The following is a 20,748-nucleotide window of genomic DNA, read 5'->3' on the forward strand; positions in this document are numbered from 1 at the left end:
ACTTAAGGCCTGCGTACATAAGCTGCCTTGCCTGGTAGCCTTGATTTCCTGCTTCATTTCTGACATAATAAAAATAAAAGAATAAAGAAGGCCGAGCAAATTTCGAACTAGGTTGCCCTTTCCTTTTTTATTCTTTTATCAGAAGTAAGCAAGGTAAGCAGGCAAGGCAGCTTATGTACGCAGGCCTTTTCGTATGTAGGGGGTTTTTCAAAACAATATGGATAGGATTAAAAAAATTGCGGGGATATCGATAGATATGGTTTTTTAAACTGAGTTTCGACAATATTTAGAGTACCATTTTAGCGAACATTTTCGAACTTTTGTGGGGGAGGTATCGGGAGGTCCACTCCTTCCACCTTCGAATTTCGTCTAATATTCGAAGAAATATTACGATATCCAAAATGTGGACGAACGCAATATTCGGTTCGAGCTCTCCAGTCACTACATATGGTTACATACGGGGTTTTTACAACTTTTTCTCAAGAAGTATGGACTTGCCCTTAAAAAACTTTTACTGTCGTAATTGAGGCAGCGAATGCAAGTTGCTTCAAAAAAAATCAAAGTGATTCCGAGAGCAGGTCTTGAAGTGAATTTATCCAAAAATGTGTGTGGGAGGTACCCGACTGAGTGGCCAAATGGTAGATATATTAGGATGTCCAAAGTATGTACTAAATCGTTTATGCCCTCAAGGGTTATCCTGCGCACAAATTTTCCGAACATTTTCGAACTTTTGTGGGGGAGGTACCTGAAGGAGTAGACCGATATGGCCCATCTTCGAACTTAAACTAAGTTTTGACGAAATATTACGATAGCCCAAATCGGCTCATCCATTTGACAGTTATCGTGCGCACCAGTCAGCCAGACAGACAGACGGACGGGCATAGCTAAATCGAATCCAAATTGTCTGAAACATTTTTCGTCCAAACATTAGTTTCTTTCAAAATAGTGTGGCTCATTCCCATTGCTATTATTTTAATACTTTAATAACAAAATTTGTGTTAAGTAATACATATTTTAACATTCTTGTTTTAGACAAAAAAAAAAAAACATTTCATTTATTCTGGGATATTTCGCAATGCCTTGCATTTTTATTGCATCTTTGGATTGTAGTGCTTCCTAGATGCGTGCTGGGAAGCAAAATGGAGTGCTTCCTAGCTGCGTACTTGGAAGCAGAAAGAAGTACCATTTTTGCGCGCTCTATTGTAAAATTCATTGAGGAATTCATTAAAAAATGTATTTCCGCGGCATTTGTACTAGGCATTTGTACTGATTTAACTGCATCCGGGTATGCAAACCTTTTGCTGGCATATATACATACATATGTTTGTCCGATTACTTTATTCAGCTACTGTACTTTAACCTACTTCGAATAATATCTAAATCAGTTCAAAAAATCAACGGCGTCAAATTAGTCTTGTGTTATCACTTCTCTGTGAATGAATATAGGAAACAAAGACATAAAATATAACCAAGGTACATTTATAGAAGGTAGAAGTGACAATCAGCTGTATTCTTACTTTTATTGTAAATTTAGTTTTCAAAAAGTAATAGGGTCTACTCATCAAATTTGAAACTTCGAAATTTGCCTCCATAAAATACTGTTTTTCTTCCTAAACTTGTAGTAAAAATGATCTACGACAGTTCTGAATGCTTTATATTTACATTGTCATTCAAATTTGTTCTATTTTGGAGGATTTTCAAAATGTATTTACGTTTTTCCTGAGGAAATTTTTGGAACGACCCCATTATTCAATATTTTCTTTGACAATTAATTTTCAATACCAACTATGTTGTTTTTGTAAATTTGTTAGTTGTTGTAATTCATGCACATACCTTCTATAAATTTACCTTGAAATATAACAAGATGGGACATTTACATTGCTACTATACATCGGCAGATGGTACTGGAGGTCTAACATAATGTTATGTTCCAATATGGTGACATAAAATTATGTTATACTTGTTTTTGTTGCCTTCGTGTTCTGTTAGTTGTATGTTATACACAAACACCATCTATGGTTTAATAGAAAAATTGAACTGCATTATGCACTATGTCCAATCTTTACAGTTCTATGTCTTTGTAGGAAAAAAATAAAAAAAAAATCGTAACCAATAAGGAAGTAATCAATTTTATAAATGTTTCACTAAGTACGTCTTATTTTGTTTTCGTTTTTCTTATATAATTATTTTCTATATATTTTTCCCTATAAAATAGTTATTTTTTGTTGTTGTTGCTTTCTTTTGCTAAAAAGTTTCATTCAACTACAATAAAAACAAAAACATTTTATCTAAATTATATAACTTTGTTATTTCTTTTTTTGTTTTTGTTGTTGTTGCCACAAAGCTAGGCTATTGTTTTTTAATAAATATATTGTTGTACAGTGTGTAGTTCAAAACGTTTCGCAAATCTTGTACTACCTCATTAATTAGGATTATTCTTCTTTAAAAGGGAAAATAATCATAGTAATCGTGTCGATTATTAGACAAAAGTTGTGGATATATAAAAATGTACTACAGTCGAAATCTCTTATAACGACAACGTTTATAACAACATATTGGTAATAATGACTAAGTTCCAAAGTCCCGACTATCTGCCACCCCTTTGTAGCCCATACAAATGAATATCGCTTATAACGTCAATCGCTTATAGCGTCCGAATTTCATCGGCCCCTTTTTCGAAAATTAAGATTAGAAGAATAGCTCTATCCTTGGCCCACTGTTATAGGAGTGACCATCGCTATAAGCGATTTTGACCGTATTTGAAGTACATACATATTTTTCCAACTTGACTCCATATTATGCTTATTTCACTGCCACTGATTGATTGAAAATCATCTGATATCCCCTTGTCATTATTAGTAGGTATTATCCCTGGAAAGTAGTACCTAATTATTGAAAACGTTTTTAAAAACACTACTGTATGTATGTAGATAGGTAAATGTATTTTTTCTCTTTTTTAAATCAATGTATAAAATAATGTTAATTGCATTTGCATTTCATTTGGTTGTCATCATATATTGTGTATAACATTCTATTTCACTTTCAAAAAACTTTGGTATGGTTGTTGTAGGTATTTTTATTTGTTGTTATATTTATTGTGTATTTGTTATTGTTGTTATATTCTATTTCTTTGGTTTGGTTGTTTGGTTTGGTATTAAAAGCACATCCAAAAATTTATTGTTTTTTTTTAAATATTGTTGTATATATGTATGTATTCTGAAAAAGTACATGTGGGACATTTCATCTTAAAACTACATAAGTCCATATGAACGTTATTTGTTCTAAACATTTAAAAATTTGGACCGATAACTTTCAGGTGATTATTTCTAAAAATACATCTCCATGTTTATCGATCATAGGTGTGACCTGTCCCATATGTACTGTGTACATACATAATTTTGTATTGCTATTTCATTCGTTTGATTTGTTGTCTATTTTGTATGTGTGAGAGTGTAGTGGTGTGCGTGTCTAACATCCTGGCGATTTTGTAAAAATTTTACAAAAAAAGAACATCTTTCATCGATTCTAAGGCAACTTTTACCATTGATATGATATTTGTTTGTTTGTTGTTGTTATAGTTTGGTGTAAAACGTCATTCAAATGTCAAGTGTAAATTGAGAAATATGTAGCTTTGTTTTATTGTAAATATGACATGAAATGAAAATGTTTTTTTGGGTTGCACAAAATTTTATTTAATCTTTTTGGTTTTGGTCCAAAGTTTAGTTTTACTTTAACATCATATAGAGTAACATGAGAGCTGTGATAACGAATAAAGCTGAAAACACATCCAACCTTTGCGTAAAGTGTTGATGATGTGATGTGATGATGCTGAAAAATTCAAATTCATTTGAAATATATGTACATATGCCGGCAAACATATCAACTTTGGTGTCGGCGTCGCCGTGTTGTTGTTCTTTCTTCTCAAAGCCCAACACAAAACTTTAATCAAACGTTGGATGTGTTTACAGCTTAAGATAGGTAAGATAACATGGATTAAGTTTCGGTTAGGGACACACCTCTGATCGGGCTGACATTTTTACCACAGGTAGGCACCCTCATAACAACGACATATAAATTTCCCGGGGGAAGTCCATACTCCCCGAGATAAGGGTCTTGACGTTTCGGAACTGTTTTACTTTAACACCATTGAGTTGTTTATGGGCACCTCTCCGATCGGGCTGAAATTTTTGTCATAGGTAGTCTTTAGGATCGTAATCACAACGATATATAGCTTTCCCGAGGGAAGTTCATACTTCCCGAGATATGGGTCTTGACATTTTACATATGCAATATGGGTATCGGTTTTAAAGCTTATGGAGAGTACTTTTGCTCGGAAAAAGTCTTAAATCCTAGGTCGAAGGCCGCTTACTTACGAAAACTTAAAATTTTGAAGAAACTTTTGCACCTGTCCATAGGAAAAAGTCTTAAATCCCCGGCCGAAGACCGGCTACTTAAGAAAGCTTACAATTGGCTGGGCAGTTGAAAGGTGTTTTGTGTCGTGCGGGCCCATGCCACATACAGGGCAGATGTTTTGCACGGCACGGTCGATTTCCGCCCAATAGCAGTTTAGGCGACTGCAATATCCCGACCGTAGTTAAGCCAAAACTACTCTGGTTTGTCGTGGCAGCTGACGGTCCTTAGCTGCAATAGATGGGGGATGTATTTCGAGGACTTTATTCACACTATAATTGCTTAAGGCCTTGGCTAGGGGTTCTCTTCTGTATCGTTGGACCTCTCCCTCTAGAGCATGGATATCCTTCCTGATCTGCCTAAATGTGTCTGGCCTACCCACAAGATGGTGATTGGGATGGCTCGCACGGTAACATCCAAGCAGGTACTGCAACGAAAGCATCTCATTGTATTGCTTTACTGGAAGAATCTTTGCTTCCTCATGTAGATGGTCCACTGAAGATTTGAGGAGGCACCCTGTTGCTGTTCTCAGGGCGGCATTCTGGCAAGTTTGAATCTTTTTCCAATTCGTATCACATAATCTCGGGAACAAGACTGGCGCCGCATAGCTTACCACAGACCGACCTATCGCGTTATATGTGGTCAACAAGGTTTCTTTATCTGCACCCCAAGTGCTGCCGGCTAGGGACTTGAGGACCTTGTTCCTACTTTTCAGTTTGTCGCAGATAGCTGTGGCGTTCGCGCACGTCGTGAAAGTAGTGTCGAATGTGACTCCTAAAATTTTGGGGCAGTTTGTGGTCGGAATTCTGCTACCGTCGACCACGACATTCAATTCTCTTCCAAACTGCGATGAACAGAGTGGCTGTTGATTTTGTGGCGGAAATCTGCATATTCCTCGAATGGAAAAGGGTAGTAAGATCGGTAAAATAGTTGTTCAGTCTCTCACAGATGTCATCAGGATAGGTACCCGACGCCAGAATCGTGCAATCATCCGCATATGTTACGATCTCGATGCCGTCTGGAGGGGGCGGAATACAGGAGAGGTAGAGGTTAAACAGCTCCGAAGATATCACCTCACCTTGGGGAACTCCGTGTTTCACTCTACGGGGTTTGGACCTCTTGTTCCTGAATTCCACGTACGACTGTCGTCCGCACATATAATTGACTATCCAACGTTTCAAGCTTGGCCGGACGGTTGTCTGTTCCTGACTGTATCAAAGGCTTTTGATAAGTCAAGTGCCACCATCACTGTTCTATCGCACGGCCGAACCTGGTTGAGTCCTTGACAAATATGTGTGGTAATGGCGTGCAGCGCATTTGTCCGGCTGTGCTGCTTACGGAATCCATGCTGATGATCGGCAACTTGATAGCTATTTCTCAAGGGTCTTTGCTACGGGCGACAAAAGCGATATCGCCTGTACGATTCACTTTTGCTGGCATTCTTGCCGGCTTCTGTAGCAGGACCTCCCTGCCCATTTTCCAGACTTCGGGAACAATGAGGGTGGATAGCGACAAGTTGAGAACTTTAGTGAGATACTCTACACCCGGCTCATCCAGCTGCTTCAGCATTACCATGGAGATTTAGCGCTCCTGATGGCATTGGCAACATCGTCCATTGTAAACTGTGGTGGTTCCTCCTCGGCAGGAAGAGATCTGATGCGACGTAAGGCTATGTTTACATTTACGAAATCCACTCGATTTCATCTGTCAATTCCTTTGTGTATACGTCAAATGAAAACTCATCTGAAATCGACTGGATTTCATTTGACGTTTGAACAATGGAATTGACAGTTGAAATCGAGTGGATTTCGTAAATGTAAACATAGTATAATACTCTTCTCTTCGCCCTGTCACTCTCTTCGCTCTGTGCTCGACAAACGGTCGATTGAAATAACTTGCGGACCTCTTTGGGTCAGTCAACGTAACGTCGCCAAACGTGAGTGAGGTCCTATCTTCCCTTCTTCCAGGGTTCGAGAGTGACTTAACCGTTGCCCACAATTCACCTAAACCGGCTCCAATGTTGCAACTCTTCAGATGATTTAACCACTTGTTTCGTTTATGCTCGCCGACCAGCCTGTTAACTTCCAGTCTCAGGTCCCTGACTCTGGAGTCATTTGGATTGGTTCGGCGAAGCTCATCACGCTTATTTGCTAATCCCGTCGCCTCTCCTGGGAAGATTGGTCTTACTTCGGGTATTCGACCAGCAGGGATATGCGAGCGGCTGCAGCAGTGATGATGTCTCGGAACGTCCTTTCCTCTACCCGAACATCAGAAGGATTGGGCAGTTCTCTGAAGCGGTGATTGGTGAACTCCCTGAAACCCGGTCAATCAGCTTTCTTATGATTGACGAATGTATGACGTTCAGAGGTAATGAAATCGGGTGGTCTGATAATCGAGACAAGTTTGGAGAGATGGTCTGATCCAAGGGAAATGATGGGTTGCCAGGTAACGTCATTTGTCATACCAGGTGACACGATGGTTATGTCTGGCGAGCTGTGACACTCTTCTCTAATTCTGGTAGGAGCGTCCTCGTTGACCGTGAAATACGCAGAGCGTAGAGCCAGCTCTGTACCTTTCTGGTCGTTTCCGAGGGCCGAATACCACATCTCATGATGCGCATTAAAGTCCCCCAGGACCAGACGATTATGACCTTACAAAAGCGGGCTAATGTTAGGCACGTAATCCGAGATACAGCTATTTCTCGGCGGGATGTATACATTCAGCAACTGTATCTCGGCAGTTCCACACCTGACTGCTACCCCCATACATTCCATGTACGGGTCATTAGAGACAGGCTCAAGCGAGATAGGTCTGTATTGGACAGATTGGTACAATAGGAACGCTAATCCCCCACCCCCATTTCTGGTGCGATTCTTCCTTAGCACGTTGTAACCATCGCAACGTTGTAGGCTACAGTTGTTGTTGAGCTTGGTTTCTTGCACCGCAGCGACCTTCATATTCCTCCGACTCATGAAATCTACTATTTCCTCGATCTTACCTCGGAGTCCATTGCAATTAAATTGCAAAAAGGATGCATTTTCCGGGATTGCGACAACAACGGCTGGTGTTAAAGGCTGCATGTGCGATTGTTGTCGAGGGGACTGCGGTGGAGTCTCATAATCAGACGACGAGGGAGTTTCGTAATCCGATGACGACTCACTGGGGACTGTATTCACACAGCAGCAACATAGTTCCTGTCGTAGTCCCTCACGTGGACAAGTCCAGAGCAACCCCTTAGATGCGCCCACTCCTGACATCTATTGCAACTCACCGATGGCTGGATGTGGGTGAAGATGCGGATGTGACAAACCGAGCACAAATATATTGGTCCTGGGTTTTCCTCCGTCCCGGCATGGACCAAAAGGATTCGAAGCAGGCATTCCGGGATATGCTGCTCCCAACACAGAAAAACGCAACAAATACAAACATATGTATGTACACTGAGGTGGCAGCCGCTGGCCGGATCAATGATCTTGTGTGGTTCCGGGTCAATCCGGTGCAAAGAACCCGCTGCCGTGGAATTGACTACCGTGATCGTTTTCAACAGTTTGTTGTGTATAAGAAAACTGTTATTCATTTTTGACTCAAAAACAGGGCAAATTACCTATAGTGCAGTGTTTCATTTTAGTAATGAAGAAGTTTCACTGTGTTAATGATGAAGATTCATCGCATTAAGTTTCATTGCATTAATATAGAAGTTGCATTGCATTAATGATGAAGTTTCTTTGCATTAACGAAGACTTTTTATTGTATTTATGACAGTGTTTCATTGCATTAATGAAAGTTTTTCATTTCATTAAAGTTTCAATGCATTAATGAAGAAGTTTCATTGTATTAATGACAGTTTTTCATTTTATTAATGAAGAACTTTCATTGTATTAATGATGAAGATTCATTGCATTAAGTTCCATTGTATTAATGAACAAGTTTCATTGCATTAACGATGAAGTTTCATTGCAGTAATGAAGACCTTTTATTGTATTATTGATACAAGTTCATTGCATCAATGAACGTTTTTCATTTCATTAATGAACAAGTTTCATTTCATTAATGAACAAGTTACATTGCATTAATGATGAAGTTTCATTGTATTAATGATGATGTTTCATTTCATTAATGGTACTGTTTCAGTGCATTATTGAAGAACATTCATTGTATTAATGAACAAGTTCATTAATTTTACTCTAATAAAACACAATGAAACTTTTTGTTCAATGAAGCTCTACGTTGGTTTTAATGACAAATTTCATTAAAAAATCGTTTATGTTGTAAAGCTTTTTCTTCCAGTGAATCAAGGTGCAACGTGTCCTAAACCATTTCGAAGATTAGGAAGAGACTGAGCCTGTTTTGCCGGCTTATAGTTTAACAGCAGATAGTTTTGAGGAGACATTTTCGATAAGTCTGAAATAATATTAAAATATATTGCAAACTTTTGGACCAAAAACAAACTTCTACTACGAAGCTAAGATTTTAAGAATGGATATAATTGTGATTGATAGAGGATATGTTATACGAAATATGCGATTTTTTGGAAGAGAGCTTTTTCAAATATTGGTGATATGCATGCGTATGATATGTACGATTAGTGATAGAGCGATAGTGTGGGATCATTAAGATTAGAAGGTAGATAGAGGACCATATACATATGTAGATAAACATGTGTTTTTATGCGTCTTTTTGCAGGTGTAACAGATTAGGTAGTTGAGTGATTGTGATTTGAGGCAATTGTGCGGTGGTTAAGGTAGGTTTTTTTTTGTTGTGGGTGATTGTGATTAGAGAGGAGAAGAAGTGAAATGTTTCCTTGGTATACTTTAATTGGTGTTTTTTAGTTTCTTGTTTGTTTTTTGTCTTCTTTTTTGGGAATATTCATGCGTTTGACGATAAATCTTGGAGATTTTTTTCATTGAATATTTGTATGTATTAATTTGTTCTAAACGTTTTTTAATTTCTTTTCAAAATAGTGTTTATTGTTAGTTTCGTTTTTTTACTATTTTTATTTATTTCTTTTCTACTGTGGATATTAAATGAAACGGCAGTGATGTGTTTTGTCCGCATTTTTGACCATATGGCAGCATTGTTTCCAGTGTAGATGTAAATACATATGTATGTATTTAATTATGTACCGTTTGTTTTCATTTGTAATTAGAAATTTTCAAATGTTGATGTGAATTCAATATTTTTAAATTTCGAAATAAACTCATCATAATCATCTTTGCTGTCACACATCCTGAACTTTTGCATAAACAACATTTTTGCACGCAGCGAAAACGTGGCCTTACTTCCGTCCATCTTTGTCCATATCGTGTAGTTTATAAATCAATTAAAACGTGTATATGTATAAATGCTTGCCCATTTTTTTCTTGGGGGCTATTCCCCTCACCGCCGTTTTCCGGTAGCCGCCGCTATTGGTGCCACTCAATGGATCACACCCGTTGAAGCACCACTACTGCCACTGATTAATGGTTCACGCGAATTAACCGATGTATTCGATGGATCCAGGTGCTGCTTTTCACTGGCCAGCGTAAATTCTGTTGAAGTCTCCACTGAGTCATGTTGACTTTGTGTCTGTTCATGGCGTCTCGGTTTCGCTACATTTGCGGCATCTTTGTTTTGAGCAGTTCCATCGGAGGCCGGATAACTGGAGACACGTTTTAATGCCTGATGTATTTAAGAAGAAGAGTGTATAATAATTTTTATGAGAATAAAAATAAGTAAGGGGATTTGAAATTAAAATTAGATATTCCAAAACATGCACACAAAAAACAAATACATATATAAAATATAATAAAATCTAATTTGGTAATAATTTTTGTTCCAATAGTAACCACGCATTATTAATAGCCTGTTTATATTATAGCCTTTATTAGGGTTAAACTTCTTTATGAAGATTTATTTGACATGTAAACAATTGAATTGACATTTAAAACCCATTGGGTTTTTTAAATCCGGTTAAATGTAAACGTACTATAAGAATAGCAAGTATACGTAAGAGTGGACCGCATACAGATTTTTATGGATGGTCTTCAAAAAAAAAATTGTAATTTTCTTATGGAAAATATCATCCGTATAAAATGTTTCTTTAGAAAATACCATCCGTATAAAATGTTCCCATAGAAAATTTTATCCGGATAACATTTTCCTATAAAAATAACATCCGGATAAAATTATTCTATCGATTCATGAATCGAATAAAATTTACCATTTTTTACCAAATCTACCAATGTCAACCGGATGCCATTTTCCTATAGAAAATATCATACGGATAACATTTACTTATACAAAATATCTTGCTACAAAAATATCATCCACATAAAATTTCATATAGAAAATCTAATCCATACAAAAACATTATCCGGATAACATTTTTTTATACGAAAACATTATCTGGATAACATTTTCTATAGGAAAACATTATCCGGATAACATTTTCTATACAAAAACATAATCCGGTTAAAATTTTCTATAGAAAAATATTATACGGATGAGTTTTCTATATGAAAACACTATCCGGATAATGTTTTCGTATAGAAAACAAAAACATTATCCGGATAACATTTTCTATACGAAACCATTATCCGGATAACATTTTCTATACGAAAACATGATCCGGATAACATTTTCTATATGAAAACATTATCCGGATAACATTTTTTATACGAAAACATTATCTGGATAACATTTTCTATACGAAAACATTATCCGGATAAAATTTTCTGTGCGAAAACATTATCCTGATAACATTTTCTATGCGAAAACATTATCCGGATAATATTTTCTATAGGAAACTATTATACGGATGATCTTTTCTATACGAAAACATTATTTGGATAAGATTTCTTATACGAGAACATTATCCGGATAAAATTTTCTATAGGAAAACATTATCAGGATAACATTTTCTATACGAAAACATTATTCGTATAACATTTTCTATACTAAAACATTATCCGGCTAACATTTTTAATACGAAAATGTTATCCGGATAATGTTTTCGTATAGAAAATGTTATCCGGATAATGTTTTCGTATTAAAAATGATAGCCGGATAATGTTTTAGTTTAGAAAATGTTATCCGAATAATGTTTTCGTATAGAAAATGTTATCCTGATAATGTTTTCGCATAGAAAATATTATTCGGATAATGTTTTCGTATACGAAAACATTATCCGGATAATGTTTTCCTATAGAAAATTTTATCCGGATAATGTTCTCGTATAAGAAATCTTATCCAAATAATGTTTTCGTATAGAAAAGATTATCCGTATAATAGTTTCCTGTAGAAAATATTATCCGGATAATGTTTTCGCATAGAAAATGTCATCAGGATAATGTTTTCGCACAGAAAATTTTATCCGGATAATGTTTTCGTATAGAAAATGTTATCCAGATAATGTTTTCGTATAAAAAATGTTATCCGGATAATGTTTTCATATAGAATATGTTATCCGGATCATGTTTTCGTATAGAAAATGTTATCCGGATAATGTTTTCGTATAGAAAATGTTATCCGGATAATGTTTTTGTTTTCTATACGAAAACATTATCCGGATAGTGTTTTCATATAGAAAACTCATCCGTATAATATTTTTCTATAGAAAATTTTAACCGGATTATGTTTTTGTATAGAAAATGTTATCCGGATAATGTTTTCCTATAGAAAATGTTATCCAGATAATGTTTTCGTATAAAAAAATGTTATCCGGATAATGTTTTTGTATGGATTAGATTTTCTATAAAACAATTTTTTCGGTTAATTTATCTATACGAAAATTACAATCGGATAATTGAAGTTTTTTCGGATTACGTTTTCTATCGGAAAATTTTATTAGGGTAAAGTTGTCTATAGGAAGACCTTATTCAGATAACGATAATTTTATTTGGATAACGTTTTCTATAGACAAATTTTGTTCGGATAATGTTTTCTGTAGTAAAACCTTACTCAGACAACGTTTTCCATAGTAAAACTTTATTCGGATAACATTTTCTATATCAAAATTTTATTCGGATAACGTTTTCACAATTCGAAAATTTTATTCGGATAACTTTTTGTATAGGATTTTTTTTTTGATAACGTTTTCTATAAGAAACTTTTACTCAGATAACGCTTTTTATGTACGAAACTTTATTCGGATAACGTTTTCTATGGTAAAACTTTACTCGGATAACGCTTTTTATAGGAAAAATATCCGAATAACATTTTCCATACGAAAACATTATCCGGAGAACATTTTCTATAAAAACATTATCGGGAAAATATTTTTTATACAAAAACATTATCCGGAACATTATTTATACAAAAACATTTTCCGGATAAAATTTTCTATACGAAAATTTTATTCGGATAACGTCCTCTATAGGAAACATTTCTTGGATAACGGTTTCTATAGGAAACATTTACTCGGATAACGCTTTTCCTATAGAAAAACTTTATGCGGATAACGTTTTCTATGGTAAAACTTTATTCGGATACCATTTTCTATACGAAAACATTATCCGGATAACATTTTCTATACGTAAACATTATCCGGAAAACTTTTTTGTTACCTTTTCTATACAAAAACATTATCCGCATAAAATTTTCTATACGAAAACATTATCCGGATAACATTTTCTGTTCGAAAAGATTATCCTGATAACATTTTCTATGCGAAAACATTATCCGTATAACATATTCTATACGTAAACACTATCCGGATAAAAATTTCTATACGTAAATATTATCCGAATAACATTTTCTATACGAAAATATTATCCGGATAAAATTTTCTGTACGAAAACATTATCCGATTAACATTTTCTATACGAAAACTTTATGCGGATAACATTTTGTATACGTAAACATTATCCGGATAATGTTTTTGTGTAGAAAATTTTATCCGGATAATGTTTTCATATAGAAAATGTTTTCCGTATAATGTTTTCGTATAGAAAATGTTATCCGGATAATGTTTTCATTTAGAAAATGTTAACCGGATAATGTTTTCGTATAGAAAATGTTAACCGGATAATGTTTTCGTATAGAAAATGTTATCCGGATAATGTTTTCGTATAGAAAATGTTATCCGGATAATGTTTTCGTATAGAAAATGTTATCCGGATAATGTTTTCGTATAGAAAATGTTATCCGGATAATGTTTTCGTATAGAAAATGTTATCCGGATAATGTTTTCGTATAGAAAATGTTATCCGGATAATGTTTTCGTATAGAAAATGTTATCCGGATAATGTTTTCGTATAGAAAATGTTATCCGGATAATGTTTTCGTATAGAAAATGTTATCCGGATAATGTTTTCGTATAGAAAATGTTATCCGGATAATGTTTTCGTATAGAAAATGTTATCCGGATAATGTTTGCGTATACAAATGTTATCCGGATAATGTTTTCGTATAGAAATTGTTATCCAGATAATGTTTTCATACGGAAAATGCTTTCCGAATAATGTTTACGTATAGAAAATGTTATGCGGATAATGATTACGTATAGAAAATTTTATCTGGATAATGTTTTCGTATAGAAATTGTTATCCGGATAATGTTTTCATACAGAAAATGCTTTCCGAATAATGTTTACGTATAGAAAATGTTATGCGGATAATGATTATGTATAGAAAATTTTATCTGGATAATGTTTTCATATAGAAAATGTTTTCCGTATAATGTTTTCGTATAGAAAATGTTATCCGGATAATGTTTTCATTTAGAAAATGTTAACCGGATAATGTTTTCGTATAGAAAATATTATCCGGATAATGTTTTCGTATAGAAAATGTTATCCGGATAATGTTTTCGTATAGAAAATGTTATCCGGATAATGTTTTCGTATAGAAAATGTTATCCGGATAATGTTTTCGTATAGAAAATGTTATCCGGATAATGTTTTCGTATAGAAAATGTTATCCGGATAATGTTTTCGTATAGAAAATGTTATCCGGATAATGTTTTCGTATAGAAAATGTTATCCGGATAATGTTTTCGTATAGAAAATGTTATCCGGATAATGTTTTCGTATAGAAAATGTTATCCGGATAATGTTTTCGTATAGAAATGTTATCCGGATAATGTTTTCGTATAGAAATTGTTATCCGGATAATGTTTTCATACAGAAAATGCTTTCCGAATAATGTTTACGTATAGAAAATGTTATGCGGATAACGATTACGTATAGAAAATTTTATCTGGATAATGTTTTCGTATAGAAAATGTTATCCGGATAATGTTTTCATTTAGAAAATGTTAACCGGATAATGTTTTCGTATAGAAAATGTTATCCGGATAATGTTTTCGTATAGAAAATGTTATCCGGATAATGTTTTCGTATAGAAAATGTTATCCGGATAATGTTTTCGTATAGAAAATGTTATCCGGATAATGTTTTCGTATAGAAAATGTTATCCGGATAATGTTTTCGTATAGAAATGTTATCCGGATAATGTTTTCGTATAGAAATTGTTATCCGGATAATGTTTTCATACAGAAAATGCTTTCCGAATAATGTTTACGTATAGAAAATGTTATGCGGATAATGATTACGTATAGAAATGTTATCCGGATAATGTTTTCGTATAGAAAATGTTATCCGGATAATGTTTTCGTATAGAAAATGTTATCCGGATAATGTTTTCGTATAGAAAATGTTATCCGGATAATGTTTTCGTATAGAAAATGTTATCCGGATAATGTTTTCGTATAGAAAATGTTATCCGGATAATGTTTTCGTATAGAAATGTTATCCGGATAATGTTTTCGTATAGAAAATGTTATCCGGATAATGTTTTCGTATAGAAAATGTTATCCGGATAATGTTTTCGTATAGAAAATGTTATCCGGATAATGTTTTCGTATAGAAAATGTTATCCGGATAATGTTTTCGTATAGAAAATGTTATCCGGATAATGTTTTCGTATTAAAAATGTTAGCCGGATAATGTTTTAGTATGGAAAATGTTATCCGAATAATGTTTTCGTATAGAAAATGTTATCCTGATAATGTTTTCCTATAGAAAATTTTATCCGGATAATGTTCTCGTATAAGAAATCTTATCCAAATAATGTTTTCGTATAGAAAAGATCATCCGTATAATAGTTTCCTATAGAAAATATTATCCGGATAATGTTTTCGCATAGAAAATGTTATCAGGATAATGTTTTCGCACAGAAAATTTTATCCGGATAATGTTTTCGTATAGAAAATGTTATCCAGATAATGTTTTCGTATAAAAAATGTTATCCGGATAATGTTTTCATATAGAAAATGTTATCCGGATCATGTTTTCGTATAGAAAATGTTATCCGGATAATGTTTTCGTATAGAAAATGTTATCCGGATAATGTTTTTGTTTTCTATACGAAAACATTATCCGGATAGTGTTTTCATATAGAAAACTCATCCGTATAATATTTTTCTATAGAAAATTTTAACCGGATTATGTTTTTGTATAGAAAATGTTATCCGGATAATGTTTTCATACAGAAAATGCTTTCCGAATAATGTTTACGTATAGAAAATGTTATGCGGATAATGATTACGTATAGAAAATGTTATCCGGATAATGTTTTCGTATAGAAAATGTTATCCGGATAATGTTTTCGTATAGAAAATGTTATCCGGATAATGTTTTCGTATAGAAAATGTTATCCGGATAATGTTTTCGTATAGAAAATGTTATCCGGATAATGTTTTCGTATAGAAAATGTTATCCGGATAATGTTTTCGTATAGAAAATGTTATCCGGATAACGTTTTCGTATAGAAATGTTATCCGGATAATGTTTTCGTATAGAAAATGTTATCCGGATAATGTTTTCGTATAGAAAATGTTATCCGGATAATGTTTTCGTATAGAAAATGTTATCCGGATAATGTTTTCGTATAGAAAATGTTATCCGGATAATGTTTTCGTATAGAAAATGTTATCCGGATAATGTTTTCGTATAGAAAATGTTATCCGGATAATGTTTTCGTATAGAAAATGTTATCCGGATAATGTTTTCGTATAGAAAATGTTATCCGGATAATGTTTTCGTATAGAAAATGTTATCCGGATAATGTTTTCGTATAGAAAATGCTTTCGTATAGAAAATGTTATCCGGATAATGTTTTCGTATAGAAAATGTTATCCGGATAATGTTTTCGTATTAAAAATGTTAGCCGGATAATGTTTTAGTATAGAAAATGTTATCCGAATAATGTTTTCGTATAGAAAATGTTATCCTGATAATGTTTTCCTATAGAAAATTTTATCTGGATAATGTTCTCGTATAAGAAATCTTATCCAAATAATGTTTTCGTATAGAAAAGATCATCCGTATAATAGTTTCCTATAGAAAATATTATCCGGATAATAGTTTGCTATAGAAAATATTATCCGGATAATGTTTTCGCACAGAAAATTTTATCCGGATAATGTTTTCGTATAGAAAATGTTATCCAGATAATGTTTTCTTATAAAAAATGTTATCCGGATAATGTTTTCATATAGAAAATGTTATCCGGATCATGTTTTCGTATAGAAAATGTTATCCGGATAATGTTTTCGTATAGAAAATGTTATCCAGATAATGTTTTCGTATAAAAAAATGTTATCCGGATAATGTTTTTGTATAGATTAGATCGTATAGAAAACAAAAACATTATCCGGATAGTGTTTTCATATAGAAAACTCATCCGTATAATATTTTTCTATAGAAAATTTTAACCGGATTATGTTTTTGTATAGAAAATGTTATCCGGATAATGTTTTCCTATAGAAAATGTTATCCAGATAATGTTTTCGTATAAAAAAATGTTATCCGGATAATGTTTTTGTATAGATTAGATTTTCTATATGAAATTTTATGTGGATGATATTTTTATAGCAAAATATTTTGTATAAGTAAATGTTATCCGTATGATATTTTCTATAGGAAAATGGCATCCGGTTGACATTGGTAGATTTGGTAAAAAATGGTAAATTTTATTCGATTCATGAATCGATAGAATAATTTTATCCGGATGTTATTTTTATAGAAGTTTTCTATACGAAAACATTATCCGGATAACATTTTCTATACGAAAACATTATCCGGATAACATTTTCTATACGAAAACATTATCCGGATAACATTTCCTATACGAAAACATTATCCGGATAACATTTTCTATACGAAAACATTATCCGGATAACATTTTCTCTACGAAAACATTATCCGGTTAACATTTTCTAAATGAAAACATTATCCGGATAACATTTTCTATACGAAAACATTATACGGAAAACATTTTCTATATGAAAACATTATCCGGATAAAATTTTCTACACAAAAACATTATCCGCATAAAGTTTTCGTATAGAAAATGTTATCCGGATAATGCTTTCGTATAGAAAATGTTAATCGGATAATGTTTTCGTACAGAAAATTTTATCCGGATAATATTTTCGTATAGAAAATGTTATTCGGATAATATTTACGTATAGAAATTTTTATCCGGATAGTGTTTACGTATAGAATATGTTATACGGATAATGTTTTCGCATAGAAAATGTTATCAGGATAATCTTTTCGAACAGAAAATGTTATCCGGATAATGTTTTCGTATAGAAAATTTTATGCGGATAATGGTTTTGTATAGAAAATGTTTTCCGGATAATGTTTTTGTATAGAAAATGTAACAAAATAGTTTTCCGGATAATGTTTACGTATAGAAAATGTTATCCGGATAATGTTGTCGTATAGAAAATGTTATCCGAATAAAGTTTTACCATAGAAAACGTTATCCGCATAAAGTTTTTCTATAGGAAAAGCGTTATCCGAGTAAATGTTTCCTATAGAAACCGTTATCCAAAAAATGTTTCCTATAGAGAACGTTATCCGAATAACATTTTCGTATAGAAAATTTTATCCGGAAAATGTTTTTGTATAAAAAATGTTCCGGATAATGTTTTTGTATAAAAAATATTTTCCCGATAATGTTTTTGTAGAAAATATTCTCTGGATAATGTTTTTGTATAGAAAATGTTCTCCGGATAATGTTTTCGTATGGAAAATGTTATTCGGATATTTTCCTATAAAAAGCGTTATCCGAGTAAAGTTTTACCATAGAAAACGTTATCCGAATAAAGTTTCGTACATAAAAAGCGTTATCTGAGTAAAAGTTTCTTATAGAAAACGTTATAAAAAAAAAAAAAATCCCATACCAAAAGTTATTCGAATAAAATTTTCGAATTGTGAAAACGTTATCCGAATAAAATTTTGATATAGAAAATGTTATCCGAATAAAGTTTTACTATGGAAAACGTTGTCTGAGTAAGGTTTTACTACAGAAAACATTATCCGAACAAAATTTGTCTATAGAAAACGTTATCCAAATAAAGTTATCGTTATCTGAATAAGGTCTTCCTATAGACAACTTTACCCTAATAAAATTTTCCGATACAAAACGTAATCCGAAAAAAAATCAATTATCCGATTGTAATTTTCGTATAGATAAATTAACAGAATAAAGTTGTTTTATAGAAAACTTTATCCGAATAAAATTTTAATGTAGCAAATGTTGTCCGAGTAAAGTTTTCCTATAAAAAGAAGTCCTAATAAATGTTCCTCAGAGAAAACGTTATCCGAATAAATGTCTCCTATAGAGAACGTTATCCGCACCAAATTGTCCAATAGAAGACGTTATCCGAATTAAAAAAGAAAGATTTCCGAATACATTTTCTAGTTGATCTATATATTTAAAAACTAATAAATTTTCCTTATTGAAAACGTTATAATAATAAATTTCTGCTATTGAGAACGAAGTAAGTTTTTCCTACGGAAAACATTCTCTATATGAAACCTTTATCCGGAAAACTTTTTATGCATGAATGCTTTATTCGGATAAAGTTTTCTATAAGTAAACTAGATTTGAATGATATTTTCTGCAGTGAAATTCTTTCATAGGAAAGATTAATTGTTTAGTTGGGTGCATGCAAAACAAAGAAAATCTAAAATAACGGTGCTTTACGTACATTATATAAAAATAATCAACCAAAAACTTTAGGTTTACGTTTAAGGATGTTGAAGAAGGAAGATATAGGTGCGGTGTTGGTTAAATCGTGCTTATTGGAAAAAATACTTTAGTTTAGCATAAATATTTCGATTTGTTGGTCGTAATCGGTGCTAGTGGTGGGTGGTGGTAGGTAGGGTGCTTGCAGTAGTTACAGTACAGAAGTAGGTTGTGGTAGCAGTAAATCGTGGGCACAAAATTGAATTTCAAAACAAAATAAAGCCGTTATCAGGTACAAATATACAAAACCTTATCGTTTAATAGATCCGCAGCATTTGAGGTTGATATTGATTCGGTAACGGGGCATATGTTTTTGCTCGATGAGAATTTTTTACGTTTCTTTTTTAAAGCGGCAATAGCGGTAAGACCTTTTTAGCAAAACAACAGAGGTACGCAACAACGGAGGGGAAAGAAACAAAAGAAAAGAAGAAAAAGAAAAAATGTGGATACATTTACATACCTCCAGCAAATACAACACCTACAACTACTTTGTTTCTTTTTCGTTTTGTTAGTTATCCTTTCCTCTTTGGGAGCGAAAGGATTCAAAAACAAAAATATCCGAAAACCATAAACAAAAATGCATTTCATTTACCCGTGGGTGTGTGAAAGAAATGGGAACCACCTCCCAAGTTTCCTGTTCCATTGAGGGCTGCCGTTAATCCACCCAGTGTGGAGGGTCCATTAACATTCAATGGCTTCAAATGATCTTTGCGTATGGTGGGTGTGGCACCAGCAGCACTCATCGGTGTTGTTGTTGTGGAATCATTTGAATTGCTGCTGTAATAACTTTGCCCATTTTGTGAGTAAGTCACACGCACTTGTCCATGTACCGGCGACGAAGTTGTCGAAGAATTACACACTGAATCCTCCGACTTGGAACGTCCCAACATCTTCGAAACATTACCCACCTTGGCAGCCTCTATAAGGGTACCCCATTTCTTTTTGTGGCCAGCAATTCGTTTGTTATACGGCTTCAGTGTGGATTTGTTATACTTATTGGCCGATTGTACCGTATTGACGGTGGATATAAGGGAGGGTGGAGGTGACTCCATGCTATTGAAACTATCACTTGCACAGAATGTGGCTTTCTTTTGCATGAAATTCGGTGTAAAGAGATTCGATAGTGTTGAGGACAGAATATCATGTTGCTGTTCGAAATTATCCAAAGATGAGGAGAACTCAGCTACCGGTGCCAAGGAGCCTGTCGAACCTGGTGGTGCTATGTTGAAACCTTTCATGAGACGGCGTTCTTTTTGTCGATTCTTTTTACCACCACCTGGAGGAAAAGAAAAAATAATCAGGTTTGGGTTGCCATTAC

General features: G+C 33.6%; 1 protein-coding gene across 8 annotated transcripts in view; it reads right to left on the reverse strand.

Moving 5' to 3' along the window:
• Positions 1-9,368: 9,368 nt before the first annotated feature.
• Positions 9,369-20,748, reverse strand: part of Trpgamma (Transient receptor potential cation channel gamma) — a 129,451-nt gene continuing 118,071 nt past the window's right edge. For 5 of the 8 annotated variants that reach the window (XM_073966289.1, XM_073966290.1, XM_073966288.1 and 2 more), the window contains 3 exons: positions 20,023-20,706; positions 19,680-19,798; positions 9,369-10,068 (listed from right to left, as the gene is read on the reverse strand). In XM_073966289.1, coding sequence (XP_073822390.1) covers positions 9,826-10,068; positions 19,680-19,798; positions 20,023-20,706 — 1,046 coding nt within the window. In that variant the 3' untranslated portion in view covers positions 9,369-9,825. Of the gene's footprint in view, positions 10,069-19,392; positions 19,799-20,022; positions 20,707-20,748 lie in introns of all 8 variants that reach the window. The other 3 variants (XR_012410058.1, XR_012410057.1, XM_073966293.1) reach the window with 2 other exon arrangements.

The sequence above is a fragment of the Musca autumnalis genome, unplaced genomic scaffold, assembly GCF_047663935.1.
Source record: "Musca autumnalis isolate F117 unplaced genomic scaffold, ASM4766393v1 scaffold_2, whole genome shotgun sequence".
Lineage (NCBI taxonomy): Eukaryota > Metazoa > Arthropoda > Insecta > Diptera > Muscidae > Musca > Musca autumnalis.